The 20,120-nt window shown below is 38.0% G+C and overlaps 1 protein-coding gene across 2 annotated transcripts in view; it reads left to right on the top strand.

Moving 5' to 3' along the window:
• Window positions 1-10,423: 10,423 nt before the first annotated feature.
• The window catches only part of Hr51 (photoreceptor-specific nuclear hormone receptor 51), a 50,552-nt gene continuing 40,855 nt past the window's right edge, over window positions 10,424-20,120 (top strand). The window contains exon 1 of one of the 2 annotated variants that reach the window (XM_022057782.2): window positions 10,424-10,853. In XM_022057782.2, coding sequence (XP_021913474.2) covers window positions 10,769-10,853 — 85 coding nt within the window. In that variant the 5' untranslated portion in view covers window positions 10,424-10,768. The remainder of the gene's footprint in view (window positions 10,854-20,120) is intronic. The other variant, XM_087344269.1, reaches the window with a different exon arrangement.

Here is a 20,120-nt window from a genome sequence, read left to right as displayed (position 1 = left end):
AGCGGAAAATTACAAAACAGATTTCAACATAAAAGCGCTCGTGTTTCGGAAATATGTCTGCGATAACACAAGCCCACATTTTGTTTTTGTTTTACGCATGGTTTCCTGTGGTTGTCACTGTGAACTATTCTTTCCAAAATAAGTTTTCTTTTTAATCACCTTAGCCTCAAAAATATCAACATGGCGGACTTGATAAATTATGACGTGGTAACGACAGTTGTGTCACTAAATATACAACATAAAACCCACAGGTATAGTTTGTGGGCATCTCATCGCTGCATGTTTAAATTCAGACTTACAGACTAGTGATTCAAATGGCACATATAGTTGGTTACTACTGGGATAGAAAGGGTTAAGGATTTTTTTTGTTGAACCTGAAATAATAGCGCGAAATCTACATTTTTGTTTCCATTTGGTATCCACCACTAATGGATAATTAAAGCTAGGCTGTGAAATTTTGTATGCAGATGAATCTGAAATATATAGAACTATAAATTATCTATGCATGATTTGTATGATTTAAATTACAGACGCGTTGAGGGGATGAATTTTATATGGGAATTTTAATTTATAGTCCGAAACTTACTATGGAAATTAATACAAAGAAATTATTCACTAAATTCTATAATAATTAATTTTCAGTTTATTGCAGCATTGCTATAATGAAGGGTCTAAGATTAAGCCATTTGATACGAAAGTAGGCGCCATGAGAACTTTCCAGTAGGCTACCTCATATTGAAAAATGCTTTATTTTAATCCATTATTCACAGAGCTAGCATAAGTAAATGTATTTATAAAATAAATTAAATGTGGAAACTTCTTCAGGGCGACAGAAGCCAGACTTCTGCCAAACTTAAGACTCCACTACTACAGGTGCAACAGCCTCGTTCAAAATTTCTTTGCTACCAGGGTCGCCACGATCAGAGCCTGATTTTAATTTTTCTGTTTCGCACTGACGTTGCTTGCGTAGTCAGGCGTGACGGACATTGGCTTTTATGTTAGGAGTAGGTTTGGAAAGTGTCGACCGTGGTTTATTTAAGGGCAATATCTCAGTTTTCAAATTGAGAAACTGAAAAAAATATAATAACGGCCTGAGTCAGTATGTTACAGCTGGATGCAAACTGTATATCTCCGGAACACAAATCTGAAGCGTTACCGCTGTGATAACTTGCTCGGATTGACCGTATTTCGAAGTGCTTTATACTAATCTGTGGAGAAATTTCGCTAACACAGTATACCCAACAGCAAGTTCGAATACAATGATGTTATAACAATGTTGTTGCTTATGGTTTTAGTATAGACGTTTTCTTTGACTGTCCCACAATTGAATTACTCGTTTGTATAGAAGCCTAATTTATAAAGGGAACCCCCCCTTCTCACCCCTCTTCCATAATTCGATGAACATTCGGCTGCAGCCGACTTCTCCCGCAGTGAGAGTTTCATTTGTTTCTTTTAAGAGTCGCGCGCGTCTGTATGGCGACTCTCAACTCCCTCTTCTTTTTACGGATTCTACTTTTTCCCTCTCTGCCGCCCACTTGGACCATTTTTCAAATTTGTACTGCAGGAAAGTAAAATTACAATGAAAAATAACGTTACATCTTTGTAAGGAAATATGCATCCAAAATCTGCGACAAATTTCGTGTTGTTTGGTGTTACGTGTAACATTTTCCTTGATCGTCAAATTAGTTTAAAATGATTCGTTAATTTTTGTTGTTCCTTTGTTAAATTTCGAATATTGCTCTCTTCTGTTTTGTTCTGCCGTTTAGTTATGTAGGTGGTTACCAGGTTTCAACCCTGAAGATGGAAGCTATACGTCCCTCCGAAACCTTAGTACCAACCTATAAGACCACACGGAATCACAGTCAAGCCTCAGGGCTGATAGAATTATTGTTATTTGTCATTAAATTAAGGTTCTGTATCACCCCACGATAATAAATCTCTCTTGCGATACATCGCTTTATGCATTCGACCTGTATGGTGCCATAGCAATCAAGACGTTGACATACGAAGAAAGCGGAAGGGACAAAACAGTTACACGACGTTATGTTATCGTGATGTTATCACTGAATCATTCAAGAAATATTCACATCGAACTCATGGCTGTAAAACCTACTCTGATTGGTTAGCGCTGCTGCTGTGTTTTCGGGAGGTTCCGGTTTAAAATCTCGGTCCTGATACCGGCTATCCTGCATTAATATTTTCGTGGTTTTTCTCAGTCGTTTTAAGCAAATACCAGGACGATTACCTACCTTCCTGCCACGTCCTGTTCTGTTCATTATTCACTTATTATCTTCTCATTTGATACTCGTCACCTCTGATGTGTTTACCGAAGATTAAATTAGCCACACATAAATCTCGTGACACCACAAACCGACAATGGGTCATGAGCCTCAGGTTGGAAATCACTGCTCCAAATTCATGTATAGACTATTTTGGTCTAAGCTTGTAAAAATGGTTAAGCTTCCATGATTAAATTATATAGGGCTTGGTATAAGCTGTAGTAATGATTTCTTGCTTGAGTGTAAAGGGAAATACCTGTTCAAAATTAGAGATACGGTAATAAAATTAACATTTTATTACGTGCGCGTCAGGAATAAGTACGAGATCCGCAGATGAATGTAATTCCGTTAATTAACCTTTAATATCCATTGGTAACAATTTTAACTTATCACCTGGCTTAACTATAGGCTAACTTAAATTTATTTTTTTGTGTTTATGTGCTTCGCATGAATAAACAACGGTTATTTCCTTAACCAGCGTTAACGAATGGCGAAGAGTTGTATTTTATTTCCGGTACCGACTGGATTCATAAATAAGATTTAGACCAGCTTTAACTTCAAAGATTTAATGACCGCACATAATGCCTGTCTCTCGTTAGCAAACACATTCAACACCACTAGTACCGAGCCAGTCATTGGACACGATCCTTAACCCATCTTGAGAATCTACAATCCTATAGTCCATTTTCTTAATATTGTACTTCCATTGCTTTCTTCGTCTTCCAAGTAATCGTTTTTCAGAAGATTTTAAGAAATATAGAACATGTAAGATTTGAGGTTTTCACAGCGGTGAGTATGAAGATTTCTGTCTTCTGGGTTGTTGCGCTGTGTAGTCTGGTAGATGTTTACCAACGTTTCATCGCCCTGATGACGGAGGCAGTATGACCTCTGAAACGTTGGTTAACATCGACCAGACTACACAGCGCAACAACCCAGAAGACAGAAATCTTCATATACAGAACAGTTAGCGATACCTGCATGATAAATTCTTCAGTATAAGAGTTTGGCACGTTAACTAAGTCTGCAGACCTCCGATTCGTCCGTCTTTATGCAGCCTCTCGGCATCTGTATCCTCCCGCACGACCTCTGCGACACTATTGCCTGCCTCCAGCCAGCGCACTGTGCTCTTCTTTTGTTCGCCTCCAATTCAATTACCGCAGCATTAGGTTATGATGGAAGAGAAGAGACGAACTGAGAGGATGGGACACACAAGCTGTCACCGCCACTATTTGTCACCACTAGCTGCCTTCAGCGGCAAATCGTAACCCTGTTACTGCTTACTTACGCGACGTTTTTTACAGCAACGACACATTTCAATGGTTGCCTTCAGTTTTAAATAGGCGTGAACGGCGCTAATATAGGCCTATGAGGAATTTTAATTATCGGCTGAGCGAAACAAATGTAGGAGGTTCTATGGACTTTATTCTCGGCATGATACGAAAGTAAAGTTCAATGGAGTAAGCCTATTTTACAAATGATGTGCCACCTGTCTTGTGTCCGGCCGGGGCGTGATACTGAACACTCACCCCCATCTAGTGCAGAGGCTGAAAATGAACAGAGTTAGTGCTAGCTATATCTTTGATGCTTGATAAGAAGAGTTGAAGTGAAACGTAGTTTGTGTTTATTCAATCCTGTGAAACATGAAGTTTATCTACATAAGTAATTTCTTACGTCAAAGAAAACACATCGTAACACATTACAAATCAATCGGTTAAAACTGTTTAAATAAATAATTCTTGTTTATTCTGTGAATTGTATAAATCTGTGAGAAAAATGCAGAGTCAATTAACGTGAAAGCTGATGGTAAATATAGTTACCACTGTGCCTATGAACGTCATAAAGACATTGTAGACGTTGGTACTACTAGAGAGAGGCGATGTTTACTTTTCGTTTACTTTACACTGGGATAAATATTCCCCAGGACTTATCGGCGAAGATAAAAATAACTTTTTCTGCCGGGAATCGATAAGGATCTTCAGGTCCGAAGTCAGACCTTTTCATGACCGAGATCGCTCTGTAACTGCTTTATGGTTGTTGTAAGTCACTGAGAGATGTCATAGGTTTGATGGTACGGTAGACATTCGAATAAAGAGACTGTAATATTTTGAACGTGTGCTGTCTGCCACGCCTCACTAAGCCCCCCAGAGAATAGCACTCCTAGCAGGGTGCCACACACGAAAACCTCCAGGCCCTGGAGTTTGTGATAGCAATGTGACTGTTAACAGGGGATGAACTTGGGATGAGAAACACATTTTCATGTCTCCCACAGGAGAAAAATTCTGGGTCCACGGTGTAGACCTATTACAGACCTGTTAAACGCGTGGCACAAGAGGCTATGTCACGTGGCTTTGTTGACTTCGAAATAGAAGGAAAATAGACCATTCTGAGGCCGCAGTGTCGAAAGACTGGAAACGGCTGTGGGTATTCTTGAAAGTAAAATGAATCTTCAATAATTTCCATGTTATGAACGACGTATTGAATATAAATACTCGCACTTCTAATCAGGATTATTGTTGTGTTTGAGTAGATAAAGATTATAAAAGTATCCTTCCATTTAAACCTGACTATGGTTAACAATTTTAGCTTTCCAAAAATAAAAATTACTTTTTGCCATGAAAATTATTGACAAAACAAGGTTTTTAAAATAGAACTCAGCATGGAAATTAATAAGGAGATAAATAGCATAAATCAATTTTGGGAATCATTGGTTTAGAAAAAATAATCAGCCATTAACTATTTCAGTGTTGTGAAAAATCTAGCGAGCCTAGAAATACTGTCAACTTTATCGAATAATTCTTTAATTTTCTTTTTCGATTTCGTACGTACATGTCACGGATTGAGAGGCCATTTCTGAAAATAATAAATCGATTCGAAATCTCGAAGGAACAAGCCTGGCCGTCATATTAAATGCTACCAAAATGGAACCGTCATATTCACGTAACGTAGGAGTATGTTCGAATTATTTTTATTGTATAATATTGCATATGAAATTAAGTATACATAAGCATACTCAAAATGATTAATTTGGCATGTCTGTAAAAAATAGATATAGTTTTCTTAAAGCATCTTTGAAAATCTGAATCACACAGCCTATTTTAATCATTTAACAGTTGAATTAGGCTTGAAGTATACTTTTAGAAAGGCGTAAGCCTGTGTCGAATTTTTGACACGTGCTAAACCTAAGTTGAATTTATTATATTATCTCTGTGACGGTATGAATTCAGAAGTGCCCAGACATCAAGATGTAAACCAAGTGGTTAGTATAAAGGAGTTATGGAGGCGTAGCTCCATGCATTTTAAGTCTCGAGACTAAATATAGTTGAAAGGTGAATCTTTATCCCTGGGAAAGAGCAACCAATTCTCTTTGGATATATCCAGGTCTAAGACAGGGTAAGCCTCTGGTAATATAGAAGTAGACTCGAAAAACATTGCTACACCTGTCAAGAACTGTGCCTAGTCGCTTGCCAGTTACGTCACTGACTTATTTCGACTCGTCTATGTAGGTGCAATAGATAACTCATTGTTAAACAGAAATAAACCTAAACTGGTAGGCCCTACACTAAATAAAATATATTTTTTTCAATTTCCTCAGCACTTCAGAGTAAACGCCAAGAAATTGAAAATATATGGGTTCTTCTTCTTTAACGTCTCGTGTTTTTCTGCGCATCGTGAGGCTTATGCCCCGTTAATGGAAATGAATCGGGTACTTAATTACTTAACTAATTAATTAATTACGAAAGGAACACAGAAGAGATTTTATGTTGTTCTTTTTTCGATGTGTCATCCGGGCGAAGACGGCGACCGTGAATGTTCCGCCCCTGTTTCATAGTCCAGCAGTGAGACTGTCTGTCTGGTCTATGATACCAACACACACACAGCAGTTGCTGATTACTCTTGACAAGAAACTGAGTTGTTTCTTCCTTTCCCGACAGGGGGTCTGCAGGTTGTTCTGACACACTGCCGCTCTCGTCCGTTCGTACTCCTCAATGGTGGTCTGCGATGTCTCTAGGGGGTCTATCAAATAAACTACAATATAGACTGCCCTGTCACTCCGGATGCTGCAGCTACATTACAGACTGATCTAGAACACAAAACATCTAAAAGCAAGACCGTAAGGAAGTCATAATCCAATCCCGTCAATCAATTAGGCCTAAAGGTAACTGTCTTCTGGGTTGTACCAACGTTTCAGAGATTTAAGCCCTGATGATGGGGGTAGCAAGCACGTTTGAAACGTCAGTAAACTTCTGCGGGACTACATGGCGTTATAACTCAGAAGACAGTCATCTTTGTACTCGCCGCTGTGAGAATCTCAGATCTTAATTATCTCAATTAGGCCTTTCGACACCACGCGTCCTCGTTGATCACAATTCTTTCTTCGTGTTCGAAACGTGTGGGGTTATATACCCACCAACTTTTAGTGTATCCTTACAGAGGTGTTTCGAGGTTTTTCTCAGATACTCAAGTCAAATGCTAGGGCATTATGCATGTCTTTCCATAGACTATCAAGCCGACCCTTCAAAATTCTTAGTCACAGTGATGAGAAATCGCCCTTTAATTGAATTAAGAAACTGCAAAACAACATCTAATATCGGAGATGTAATGTCTGCATAAGTGTTTCTCCGTGGATCTAGAAACCGACGTTTCAGAGGTGCTGTCTTTCTCCATCATTTTCGAGCCTACACGGAGCAAAATCCCAAAAAGAAAGTTATAATCAAACTCGTCGCTGTGAGAATGTGAAATCTCACCAAAATCTGACCTTTACCATGCTGAGTTGCTTTTTTTTTTAAAACGTTGCCTCGGGTTACGTGTTTATTAGCGCAGTTTTGTACTGTAACCTACGACGTTGATAACTTCGCTGGTGCTGTCCACACGAAGTAACGCCATCTTACAACGTATTGGTACATCTGAGCTTGTAATTATAGGGCGTAATGCGCGGAAAATGAAGGGTGTAGGGAGGGAAGTAGGTTCTTCAGATTAGACCGCGGTTCATGTGACGTCAGTGCATGCTCACATCTGGTGCCCGTTTATACCACGGCAGCTCAGATTTCTCAATCGGCAGACGGGTCACAAAGGAGTTCCAGTTTTATCAGACAGTTTAACGTCGTGTGGGGAGACGGGGAAAGGGCCCTTAAAGATTTCCTCAGTATCTCGGTCAGTTGCAACGCCTACATGCTCGATAATTAATTTTCAATGTTTGTTCCATGTACTCTCGTATTTCGTATTGACGACAGTTCTTAGTTTAATAGTGTTATGATTTTAAAGCTGTCATTTAGTACAGCTGTGACATAAATATGCCTGCATAGAAATTAAAATGAAACTTTGGTGTACACTGTATGAAGGCAGGAAAACCTGTCTCTTCTTTTTAACTACGCATAATGCCATGTAGATGTATGGAGAAGTGGAGGTGTGTCTCCACGTAGTTTTTATTTAGGCACTAGATTAAGACGTGTTGTTAGCTTAATGCTCCAGCCATACAACCATAACTACACTCTGTGGGCAAAATGTAGGATAATTATTTGTTATGCAGGTGGTACATATAGTTACCATTGGGTTTTAAAGGGTTAATTTCCTTAGTTATTGTGTACGTTGTAGGGTTGTTCTGTTTTCTTTAAAATTCTGTACAAGGTTTGAAGTAAAATAGGACTCCCGTGTCCTGTGACAGACTGCTTCGATCGCATCCGATGAAACCCAACAGAGGCTGTGGTGTTCCATCCATCACACTGTGTGACGTGGATCTGACGGTTGTATCCGGACATGATCGGACCGTGGGACGTAGAGCGTCATTGTCACGTTCCTGGGTGATATGTTGGCCACGCCCGAACGTCCAACTGAGCAAAAGGCCACACAAAGAAGCTACAAATATTATTACATTATTAAAATGACCACTGTCAGACAGCTGGCTCTACGAGCAGTATGGCGTGGGGGCTGGGTTCAGTTTCCATCCGGTATTTCCAAGGATTGGTTGATGATTGATTAATGGGTTTAAAGTCAACTCCACTGCACTGGTCACTTCGCGTCTCACAATACAATGAACAAATTTAAACCTTAAGTTACGCACTAGTCTATGTTCAACGTTCTGAAGCTTTTCGTCAAAATAATGTTTAAGAAGTCGGCTCTTACCTCGAATAAGATGTATCTCTTTACTGTTACAAAGATTAGATGGTTAATGCTGTTTAAGGAAATAATCATTTTCTATTCTGAGAATCATACAAATCGCATGAATATTTTGTGTCGGCAAAATGTAAATTTACTGGAACAGGTGGGACATGCAAAGTTTATTTTTTCTCTAGACTTTTATAGACCTAATACCTACGTGACTTAGTTCTTCTTAATTTAGATCTATTGTACCTTCTCTCCTTTGAAAGTCTACATCCAATCGCAAAGACGCAAGAGAATTTATATTAAACAAGATCAAGTTAACCGATTAAAAGTAAACGTACTGCAGAAACATCAGTGTTACTGATGTCTGAAAATAAATGTTTATTTTAAATTACAAAACTTGATGATATTCCTTCATAACTTTCTCAAATTAATTAAAATTTTTCTAACCTTTAGTTTTGTCTAAAAGCGGCTGTATTTTCTGTTTGATAAACGCAGAATTATGATCCTACAACTTACAAGAAGTTACGGGCCTGTGTTTACGTAAAACAGTAAATTTATATATTACTTTACATGGTTGTGAAACGTGGTATTTTGTTCAAATTAATTTTTTTTTAAATAAGTTCAGAAAAATATTTTTCTTAAAGGAAACTAAGAAAGTGGTAAATCATAAAACTAGTATCATGATTTGTATGCTTAATACCACTAGCAAATTTAGAAGTTCGAACTTCGTACGATGTATCTGGGACGACACGAAATGCAACCCGCTGTTTTCTGACAAAACTTAGGTAGAAAATGTGATGTGGGATAACATTAAGACAGGTGTAGCTGGAACCCACTGAAATACGGGAAAGAGCCCTATGCCCGTCGTAAGCCTACTCTTTAAAGCAGCATTTCTGCCCCTTAAACCGTGTGACTTCCTTGTTGCTAACCTACATTGAAACATAATTGGAAAACGCAGAAACTGTTGGAAGAAATATGTTCGGGAATTCGAACCTCGGCCTACGGGCTGTTGCCTAAACATATTTTTCGTGATCGCTTTCAGTGAGGCCATTTCGAGACGAATATCGGATGCGACAGGTTCATTTCAAAACCTTACAATTCGTAAAGAAAGAAAGATAAATAGTGAAATAAATAAATAAATAACTAAGTCTGAATAAGCAGAGGAAATTTAGTTGAAGAATGAGGGAAAATAAGAGAGAAATAAAAAGATGGAGCGAGGTACACGAAAGAAATACAGAAGAAGGGAGCAGAAGAGAATGAACGATGCTTATATTTCTTGACGGGAAGAGAACTCCAGCAGCGTCGGATGGTCAGACAGAGAGAAAGACAGTAGATTCACCCGGGCTAAGCTAGAGTCACAGTCTCCCTCCACCATCTCGTGATGTCCTTGCTTTATTTTCATCTCCGTCTTGAGCTGGTTCTCTACTCCAACTCGGATCGAAGTCACATTTACTTTGCTGTTCGGGAGGCTAGAAGCTTTTTGAATGAGAATTAAGCTTCTTATCCTCCACACACCCCCTGCCTTGCTAAAATGCAGCGACCACTGCTTCCCTTCATGACCCCGCAACCCCTTACATCCCTTACAATTCCCGCCTCCTGATACACACTGCTTTTTCGGTGAGCCAATGAGATCACGACATCACGCTTCAGCCGACAGCAGCCGACGACCAATAGGATTAAGGCATGTAGGCACTTGCCAGCAGCGTCAACCAATCAATGGTGAATATCACGATGATATTATTTGTGATAGGAGGATCGTAGGGTGGATCTCCTCTTTGCCGACAGAGCTCTTCGACTCGTGGGCCGTATGGTTAAAATGAGAGCAGGGGGTGGGTGGGAAATCACGCCTCAAACATAACAAAGACGAAGCAAGCCGCTTCCGAATACTTATAATTCTTTTCGTCTGATCATCCGATTAAATTATGATCGTCTTCCACGTGTCTTGAGCAGTGACAAACTTCTGTCACAATCAGTAAAGTTTTTTTGTAGGCGGAGGGGCGGTAATGATTGACGGGTCACGTATACTATATACTCTGCTTGTCTCCCACCACTGGTGTCATGAGTAAGAGCAATTACTGTAATGCCTTCCTCCCCTCCCGCGCGTCACTCTTCACCCTGTGCGCTCCTTCAGTTTTGATCGCATGTGTACGACTGCGCTTGTCGAGATGGTGATGCTGGTAGGTGCATCAACAGCTACGCCAAGAGCCATCGTAGCGAGATTAAGCCACGTCACAGACGTCCCGCGGTTGCTATGCTAAACGTACACGAACTGCGTACTTAAATGTGGGAACAAAATTTGTAGGCTGTTTATTGGAATAACTAAACTGTAGAATAGGATTGTAATAAGCCGTGTGTTATTACTGAGAGCACCGCAGAGCCACCATCGGATGGAACCGGCAAGTTCTTCCCCGCCGGCAACCACAGCGGTAGGATCGGCTCAGCCGTCACTCGAATCGGAAAACGTCACTCGCGGTAAGTATTTTAGAGCCACTGTTTCTTATGAGGGTCACAACGGGACTGTGATTGTGAGTTTGATTCTGTCAATGGCTTGGTAATTGTTTGTGTGTTGGAAAAATAAAATGTTTGTGTTAATTTGAAAGTGATTTATGAATACATACACGCCTGTAGTCTACGTAAACACTTAAACCTTTGTTTATTTGCGATATTCATTTGACAGTGAACCGTTTTAAAGTTAACCTGTATGTAAATTCTAATTTGTATGGACTGTGATTATAAATCGGTTGCCGCATAACGCTTATTGAAATTATTACAAGCTGTTTTACTGCTTTTGTAAAAGTGTCGGGCTATTATTGAACGTTGTAGACACAGTGTGTAGTACAGGTTTTTAGATGTAATAATTTAAAAAAAACAATTTAAATCTGAATTAAATCGGTGTTTCTCAACCCTCGTTCCAAGTATATTTTTCATGTATTATATCACCTTGTAAGTATATCGTCTAATTAATACATTAATGCTACTTAAATTAAATATTTAATGTCAAGTGAATACTTTACAAAAATATAAATAATCATCGTGAATTGGTTTCCTCAAAATTGTTAATAAATTATCTTAATGTTTCACTTCAGAACAGACTTATTTACAATCTAAGTGCTAAGTAATTTCTTCCTAATCGAATAGGACCGGATGATTCTCATTTCATCTTATTATCATAATTTGTTGGTTTTGGGTAGGCTACAGGATAGAAGCCCAGGAAGTATTCGGTTTGGTTGGTTTTGTTTTGATATGATGTTTGTAGGGCTCTGACGTTTATAAACATAGGCCAAGGTCAAGTTTGTTTCTCTAGGCTGTGGACTGTTTCATATGTTTTAATTTGGTTCATTATGTCACACAATACGACACTGTCCGTTGTAGTCTTTTGAGTTGTGACGTCGTGAAGTCTACTCTGATGATAGAGGCGATGGGTTTCTTCGCAACTTTGGTATTTATCACACGGCGTCACAAATCACGCTGAACTATCGAAACCTCAAATCTCATCTGTTTTACAGTTTGCTACTTATCATTCATGTAAATATTGTTATTGGTAAGATTGTTGTTATTAATATATTAGTTAAAGTAAACAATTCTGCCAATTCGGTAGGGAATTTACATTTTTATTTTGACGGACAAGACCAGACCATGGATGCTTATCTAGACTCTAAGCATTTTAAACATCAGTGCCAATTTAATACCTGTTTCTTTGTGGCTAAGTGTGTTACGCTTGTAATATACGTTCGCTTAATATCAACATTAACTCTTTTAAGGTTTATCATTTACATTTAATAACTTGATAGGTCTGTCACCATGCAACACCGTTACTTAATGGACAATTTTACGGCATACGGGCAATAATACCGATAACAGAGCATTACAGTATGCTTTTGTGTTTAATGAGTCAGCATGTGTACTGTGAAGTCATGTTTTAATAGATTGAAGGTTAAAATATTTCAGGAAAACACAGGTAGATTGTAGCATATTTATTAAAAAGCATAACAAAATACATCGTGATAGATTCGCCGCAAGGATTTAAGCCCTGAATATAGCCTACAAATAAACCCATGAATCTGCTCTGGGAACGTTTTATTTATTTTAACGTCTCCAGAGGGTTGATCATTTTATGATTTGTAAGGCTGAATACGTAATGAGCGCGTTTCTTTAAAAATAATTTTGCACACACACGAGAGATACAGTGGAATGTTCATACAAACATGAGGGAATTTTCTTTTTAAGAAAAAATAGTAAGAAACTTAATGTTGTAATATCAGTAAGCCTAAATCATTTAAAATTTATTTTCCGTGCCATAGGGTCGTATTAAAAATAACTTTTATGATTATAATTTTCCGCTGAAATATTAAGGAGAGTGTTACATAAAATATATTTCTTTTGTTCATAATTTAGGCTAGTTAGGAAACGTAGATACTGAGCCTGTTTCGTGTTTAAGGTACAGAAATATGTGCAAACAGCGTGGTTAATAGGCTAACTTACGTGAATCTAGTTAAGTGTGTTTAATTGTGTTTAATGAGATGCAGTTTCTGTTGACTGTTTTAAAAAAAATACTTTCCTTTATCAAACCCAATTAGACATTTCTTATTATGATGTATTTACCTCTGTATCAAGTTCAAATAAGTACTGGTAACAACTTAATTCAACTCTTACTTAAAGAAGATATTAATAATACATAATTTCGCCCTATAGGCCTGTGTGCTTAATGATGAATTCTAGGTAAACTGTGCTAAATATTAGTTCGATCACTTATCAAACCTTTAGAGAATTATGTTTCTTTCCAGGCATTCAAAAATAGACTTATACTCTGCAGTGATTTATTGTCATTTTATAGGGCTAATGTACAGAGATTTATTTCACCCGACGAGGAGTTAATATAGTGCTAATTATTAACAGGCTAACCGCAATGATATTGAATATATAAACAGTACATGGTTTTATTCCTTCATCAATCACACCACGAATATACGTACGTATGAGCGTGTAACTCATTCCTCTTTTAGCTTTGGCATTAGGCTATTTAAGCTGTTTAGTTTTATCCATTTAGAGGTTAATAGTACTATTTCGAAACTATATGATAATATTTTTTGCCTTCTGGCATGGAAAATGCACTATTTATTACCAATCCACATTTAGACCTATTAAATTTAGTACCAAACCACAGAGACATGTGGGATTTTAGCATGTTTTGTAAACATGTGAACAGTAGTTGTAGTTATGTTGTATTTATTTGGTTCTTGATTTATTTAACGACACTTTGACAACTATATGTGCAAGATACAAGATTATAATGTTATCTGTGTGTCTCCCTTTCAACTTTTGAACCAGATTCTCGATAATCACTGTAAAGTGTTATGCCGATGCAAGCCACCCCCAACTTGACACATTCTAAAGAGCCGAAATTCTGAGATGGGGGCGAAACTAACGCAAAATATGCAATTCATTTTGAGGTGATTAATGCGAAATTTTTCTGTAGCTTTCAGTTTGACAGCGATAGACCTAATTGATGAAATACTGGAAAGGCATTTGAAATTTTATATTTAAACAGGTCATTAACACAGCCTACCTTCAAATTATGTATAAAATACTGACTGTAACTTAACGATTACATGTACATGGCGACATCGCGAAATTTTAAAGTTATATTTAACAAACTTAACATAGGCTTAGACTGGATCATATACTTTGGGGTAACTAATAAGTTTAAGTTCTTCCCGAAGTATAAATAATAATAACAATATTCTAATTAACATTCTGGGACATAATTAGAATAGCACGCAACAATAAAGAAAATGTGACTTAAGCATACGATTCCAAATATTTAAGACAGTCTTCTTTTCTAGAGAGCCGTTTATAAAAACTTTTTACGTTAATAATTGCGTCTGGTTTTCCTTATGAGAGTTATGCTTCACTGCACAAATGAAGGTACCAACTGCAAACCTCCCAGTTTCCTCGTTTCACGTTATATCGATGCTTAAAAAAATGTGCAATTAAACAAACATCAAATTTCTACGTGTCTGTTTTACTATTGTACATTATTTTTAGATTTCAGTATATGGCTTCAACCCTACAAAATTCCTCCAACGTCACATTTTAAGCCTAAAATTCTAGTGACCACAAAACAGAAGCTTTTGAATCTATTCGTGTAATAACAGTCTTCCTTCCTTCCCCCTCCCCCCAGAGCCCATTTCATGCTCAGTGTCATTTATGAGTTTCATCATAATCCACAGTTAGGATATGCAGAAAAGCCTATAAATTAGTGGCGAGCACAGTTGTGATTGCAGCTGGACAGACAGTGTTTTGGCAATTCGTCACAAACTGCAAGCGTATACATAAATCCCAAATGTATTATATCTGCATGATATGTATGTTATATATATAAATGCATGCAGGGTCCAGTACTAATTCTCATCACATGACCTAACCTCATCATTTGCTCGTTACTGGGAGTTTTCTGCGTTACTCTAGGGATCACATTTAGCGCTCTCTTCCCTTCGTAGTCATTTACCCTCCTCTGCCCCCAGAGTTTGTGAAACGTTCAGTTACATTTGCAGACCCGGAAACCCTGGATAACGAAGGAGTTAAAGTCTCAAATTAAACATGGCGGAGTAAGCACGGTTATGATAGAAAGATGAGTCACGTGTTATGAGAAGTATAAATCTGAACTTACGTTTCACTGAAGTAGAATCAGTCGGTACAGTTGAAAATTCGGCAGCGATGATTTTCCATCTTGTTGATGTTACTTAAATTATTTTAAAATTCTGATATTTTTATAGAGAAATTACTGAGGAGAACATTTGAACCTAAGGTTGGAAGAAATAGGCGGCAGGAATAAATTACGTACTGTACTCCACAAAATATTCCTATCAGGGTCACCAAATTAGAAAAAAATATGACTGTCGGAGAGCTGAAAGGAAGACGTTACTTGGAAGACCTAGAAATAGAGAGGGGGTAACATTAAACTCAATTCATGTGGCTCAGAGTAGAGAATAGTGGCGGACTATTGTGAACGGTAATGAACTCGAAACCCTGAAATGGAGTCAGTATGTTCCTCTGGAATGTTGGTATTTAAGTTTATCTACACGTCCACATGGCGTTACAATCCAGAAGACCGTAATTAACATTTTGGTTCCGTAAAAGTTTAAAAAAAATTTTGATTAAAACTATTGTTGTTTTATGAGTTGTAGCTCTGTGTAGTCTGATGGACGTTTTCCAGCGTTTCAGAGGTACTTGCTGCCTCTATCATCAGGGCGCTTGCCGCCGCCAGAACCTGAAATATCACAAATTCATCTGTTTGATTCGTTCAGTGACTGTTACCTTCTTAAGACGGACTCTGCTCTGAGGAGTTGGTCACGTTTTGGGTTGCAGGATACTTGGACCCATGTAAAGTGATGTCGACTGAACACAACTACTCCCGTCTGAGCGGTGTTTCCTGGTCTCAGGTGCGTTGTTTGATACCGCGGTTAAAATTCTGGCATTTAATCGGCGATTGAATAATGTACCGAGTTTTCTCATGGGTAAGGAATACGATACAGCGGTTGGTTGCTACACGAGGCAAGTCTTTCAAACGGGGAAACAGTGAAATGTTGATGTAACAAGGGACAAGTCTGCTACCGAATATTAAAACACCCTTATTAATTTTTCTTCGCCTTTCAAACATTAGTTCATGGCATGTCCCAATTCAAAAATACGGCACTACTTCCGAAATTATTAATCCGAATCGTCGTTTGGTAGGACTCCTTGGATGGGAGATCAGCTATATACACAGGACTACAAAACACATACATAAGATAATAAATGTGTGCGTCAGATATAATTCGAATCCACGTGAAAATGTTAATGCCTATCTACAGTTCGTTAACTTTTTAAGCGGCGATTTGTATCTGCGATAAACTGAGACGGAGATCAATGACACAGAACACATTCGGTGCAAACAAGAACAGAGGTTTGTAGTCTTGTTGCACCACAAGCTGACGACACTCGAGTGGGATGTACTCCGATGTGTGTCACCAGTCCGACACGTGTCTTCAGTCCCCGGCACCCCCGACAGGGCACGGAGTCAACACCCCGGGCTTTACTCTACTTACATATGAACGGATGCTTGCTTCCTTGCTTGCCTTAGGGGTGGACAACAACTAACTGCAATTGTTCATATATTTAAACAGAGACGGTGAAGTATTTTGAAACGTGCTTGTTTTGTCAAAGGAGTGTACAGTTTTGGGTCACTGCAATTTGAAGACCGTAGGTTCTAGTTCTTCTGTGGCCACATGTGTATTTGTGTCTTCTTTTCTTTGTGTTGTCTTGTGAGGGTAGATGGGTTTATAACGGGTGACGTACTAAAATGAATTTGGCAGTAGTGCGAAGAATTTTAAAGGGGTGAATAGATGAATAAGAAAGTGGAACTGACGAAGGAAATGGAGTGGAGAAAGAAAAGAACAAATAGAAGAAATAGAAATTGAGGAGGACTGAAGAGGCAAAAATGAGGGGAAAGACGTAGGAGAAGAATATGGAATAGGAACAGAAGTTGAAGAGAAGCATAATAAGGAAGTCTGATCTAAACCGTGTTTATTGGTGACGATGTGGATGCTTAGATCTTAATGTTTATGATCATACTTCATTTGTTTCATCATAAGCTAATTCTTTTGGACGTTATCCGCTGTTTCTCACAAGCTGGAACTCAGTTAACACTGTTCAACTTCGTCCAAGGACCAAGAAATGGATATATTTCTTGAGAAGCTAACAGTACGCTGAGCTAGTCTAGAAATCCCTACCATTTATGAAACCAAAAGTTTCATAATTATCTTCACAACAGCTCGCCACTGGCCCCTATCCTGAACCAGATGAAACCAATCAACTTTCTTCAATCTTATTTTCCTAAGATAAATTTCAGTATTATACTCCCATCTATGCCCAGATCTTGCGAGTGGTCTCTTTCCTTCAGGCTTTCCAACTAACATTTTTACGAATTTATTATCCCCCAAGTGCATCACGTGTCCCACCCAACCACACCCCCTTACTTCATCATTCTAATAATATTTTGTGGAGTGTAGAAACTGTTAAGCTTTGTTATGTAGTTTCAAGCCATCATTTCTCTCACTTTCTCTTTCTTAGATTCAAACATATTTATGTACATTTGATAATTGTATTTCGGAATATTTCTGAAATGAAACGCTAACACACTAAATAGAATGATGAGTAACATTCATACGCCTGCAATTAATAAGCGATCAACTTAATTGTTTTTCATTAAAATGTTATTTGTGGTCATTTTACTCTTAATTACCTTTATTTATAAATCATGTGACCCTCTAAATTTTTCACCAATATTCTGCTTGATATTACCTCCCAGTGTTATTTAGCTTCTAAAATATGTAACCTCAGACAATGCACTCTGAATGCTTTAGCCTTTTAAAAACAACTTGCAATTTTGCGGTAATTGCCGGAGTGTACTTCGGAGCGAGCCTATACGTCACGTCTCACACTGGTTTTGGAGTTCGCTCCCTATTGCACGCAACGTAGACAAAAATACACCATGAAACAACCTGAAAATAAGGTACGTTCAGCTAATCAAGAAATTCCCCGCCTTTTATAGAGCAAAACTGCTCATTGCCATGTTCAAAAGAGCCCGCCATTGGTCCTTATACGGATCCAGATGAATCCAATTTACGTATTGCAATTCTATTTCTCCAAGATACATTTTATTATTATCTTTACGTATGCCCGTGGGTCTTCTGAATGATTTCTTCTCTTCAAGCTTTCTAATAAAAATTCTGTATGCATTTATAAACTCTGCAATGCTCGCTGCATGTCCTGCCCGTCTCATCTTCCTTGATTTGACCGTCCTAACGATATTTGGTGAAGATCGGAATTATAGAACTCTGGGGATTTACATTTACCAAATTCTTCGGACGTGTTCTGGTTGAAGATTGCAGTTTTGTGGAACAGAAATTTCTTCTTCTTGTAAAATGATAAGGTAAACCATTTATTATCAGCCCATCACTGTAAAATCTGAAATCATCTACCAACTCCAGTTAATTATGTTATAAAAATTGCTACCTTCTGCCATCGTCCTGATGAGGGAAACAGCAAGTACCTCTGAAACGTGAGGAAATCTTGTACCATACTACACGACGCAACCACTCAGAAGATATTCGTCTTTTATTCGCCTCTGTGAGAACCTGAATTGTAACTTGTGTTGAATCGATCACTTTACGTACACTTACTTACCTATAAGCATATTATTATTCGTCTCCAGTCTTAGATTTGGTCATATTATTTATTCTGATTAAGGATTAATTCCAAAAAAGTTTCTCTTTTGAATATTCGGTGCGATTCCTTGGATAGTGGATCGTCCTGGACTGCAAAGGACAGCGGGACTTTGTTAAAACGCGGGCATACCCCAGTGTAAAGACGGATGCTAAGATACGCGATCCGAATATCTGAAAAGTCAATGAGTTCCGAATATTATTTTATGTTACCTTTGATTTGGAATTGATGACAACCGGTTTAGGAACACGTTGTTCACCCCTGGTGCTTAGGTTATTCATAGTGGAGCAAACCCTGTATTGTAAGGGAGGCGGGAACGAATTGGAATAACATTTGTCAGCCAACACGAGGTGTAATCAAAGGCCAGGATAAGCGAGGATTTGCTTAATAGAAAAATTTCATCAGAATTCTAATAAATATTTATGATTCCTTCTGTACAGAGAAAGAGGGAAGTCAAAGTTTTGCGTTTTGAATCCATCGCTTTTGCTGGCACACAAGTGTGTGTGCGTGTCGGCCCGAGGGGGGGGACTAATGTTTTGACCTGATTTGCAATGGTAAATTCACGCTTCGCTATTTAAAAGCATTGAGTCTTAGGGACAAGTAATGTTACAATGTTCCTATGCTCCTGCAGAAATTTAAAATGAACTCATAATTGTGATTGCGAGGTAATGTTTATAAGTGGGCTATATATTATTTGCAAAATTACTTTACGGATTTCGGTAATATTTGATATTGGAGGGGGGGGGTGACAACGTTCAGTTCAGCTCTGGAGCCCACCTAAACTCTTATCATCAGGGATAAAGCGGTCGGAGCGTGAAGCTGATCATTCACTTGTATAGTGCGTGGAGCTATGCCTCAAATTCCACATACGTCTGCATAGTGCGGAGTTTAGTTAAGTATCAGAAATATTAAATTTTGTGTACGTTGTTCAGTATGGCGTCTTCTTTGTATAAATATCGAAACATGTTTTATCTATAAATAAATTGTAGACCTTACATAGGTTATTGTAGGTGCGTCATATTGTGATTTTATTTAAAATAGTATTAAAATATATTAAAATTGTCCGTCAATCACAATAAAGTAATATAAGATAATTAAATGGTTAAAATATTATCCTTTGTTCCGTATCGAGTACTCGATTTACATATGGAACATTCTCGACATGTTTCGGCTTTCATAGAGCCGTCATCAGGTGTATGTTATAAACTCTTAATTCAATTACTAATTTTTAATTTTCGTGTCATTTCTTCATTTTTCACATTGTGTCAACATTTGTTGTTGTATTATATATCATTGATACAATCGTATTGTCGGAGTGATGTTAATGCTGCGTATATTGGTCTGTGAATTAAAGGATTCAAAACCATTAATGAAATTGAATATAGAAAACAAAATAAATAAATGAAAGTAAACGTATAAACTTACCAGAGAAGTAATATCGAAGTTGTAAGAGGAGAGATCAGAAGTACATCG

The sequence above is a fragment of the Zootermopsis nevadensis genome, unplaced genomic scaffold, assembly GCF_977971745.1.
Source record: "Zootermopsis nevadensis isolate Lab colony 2312 unplaced genomic scaffold, Znev_1.0 Znev_ptg000007l, whole genome shotgun sequence".
Taxonomy (NCBI): domain Eukaryota; kingdom Metazoa; phylum Arthropoda; class Insecta; order Blattodea; family Termopsidae; genus Zootermopsis; species Zootermopsis nevadensis.
This window is presented reverse-complemented; position numbering and strand designations above follow the sequence as displayed.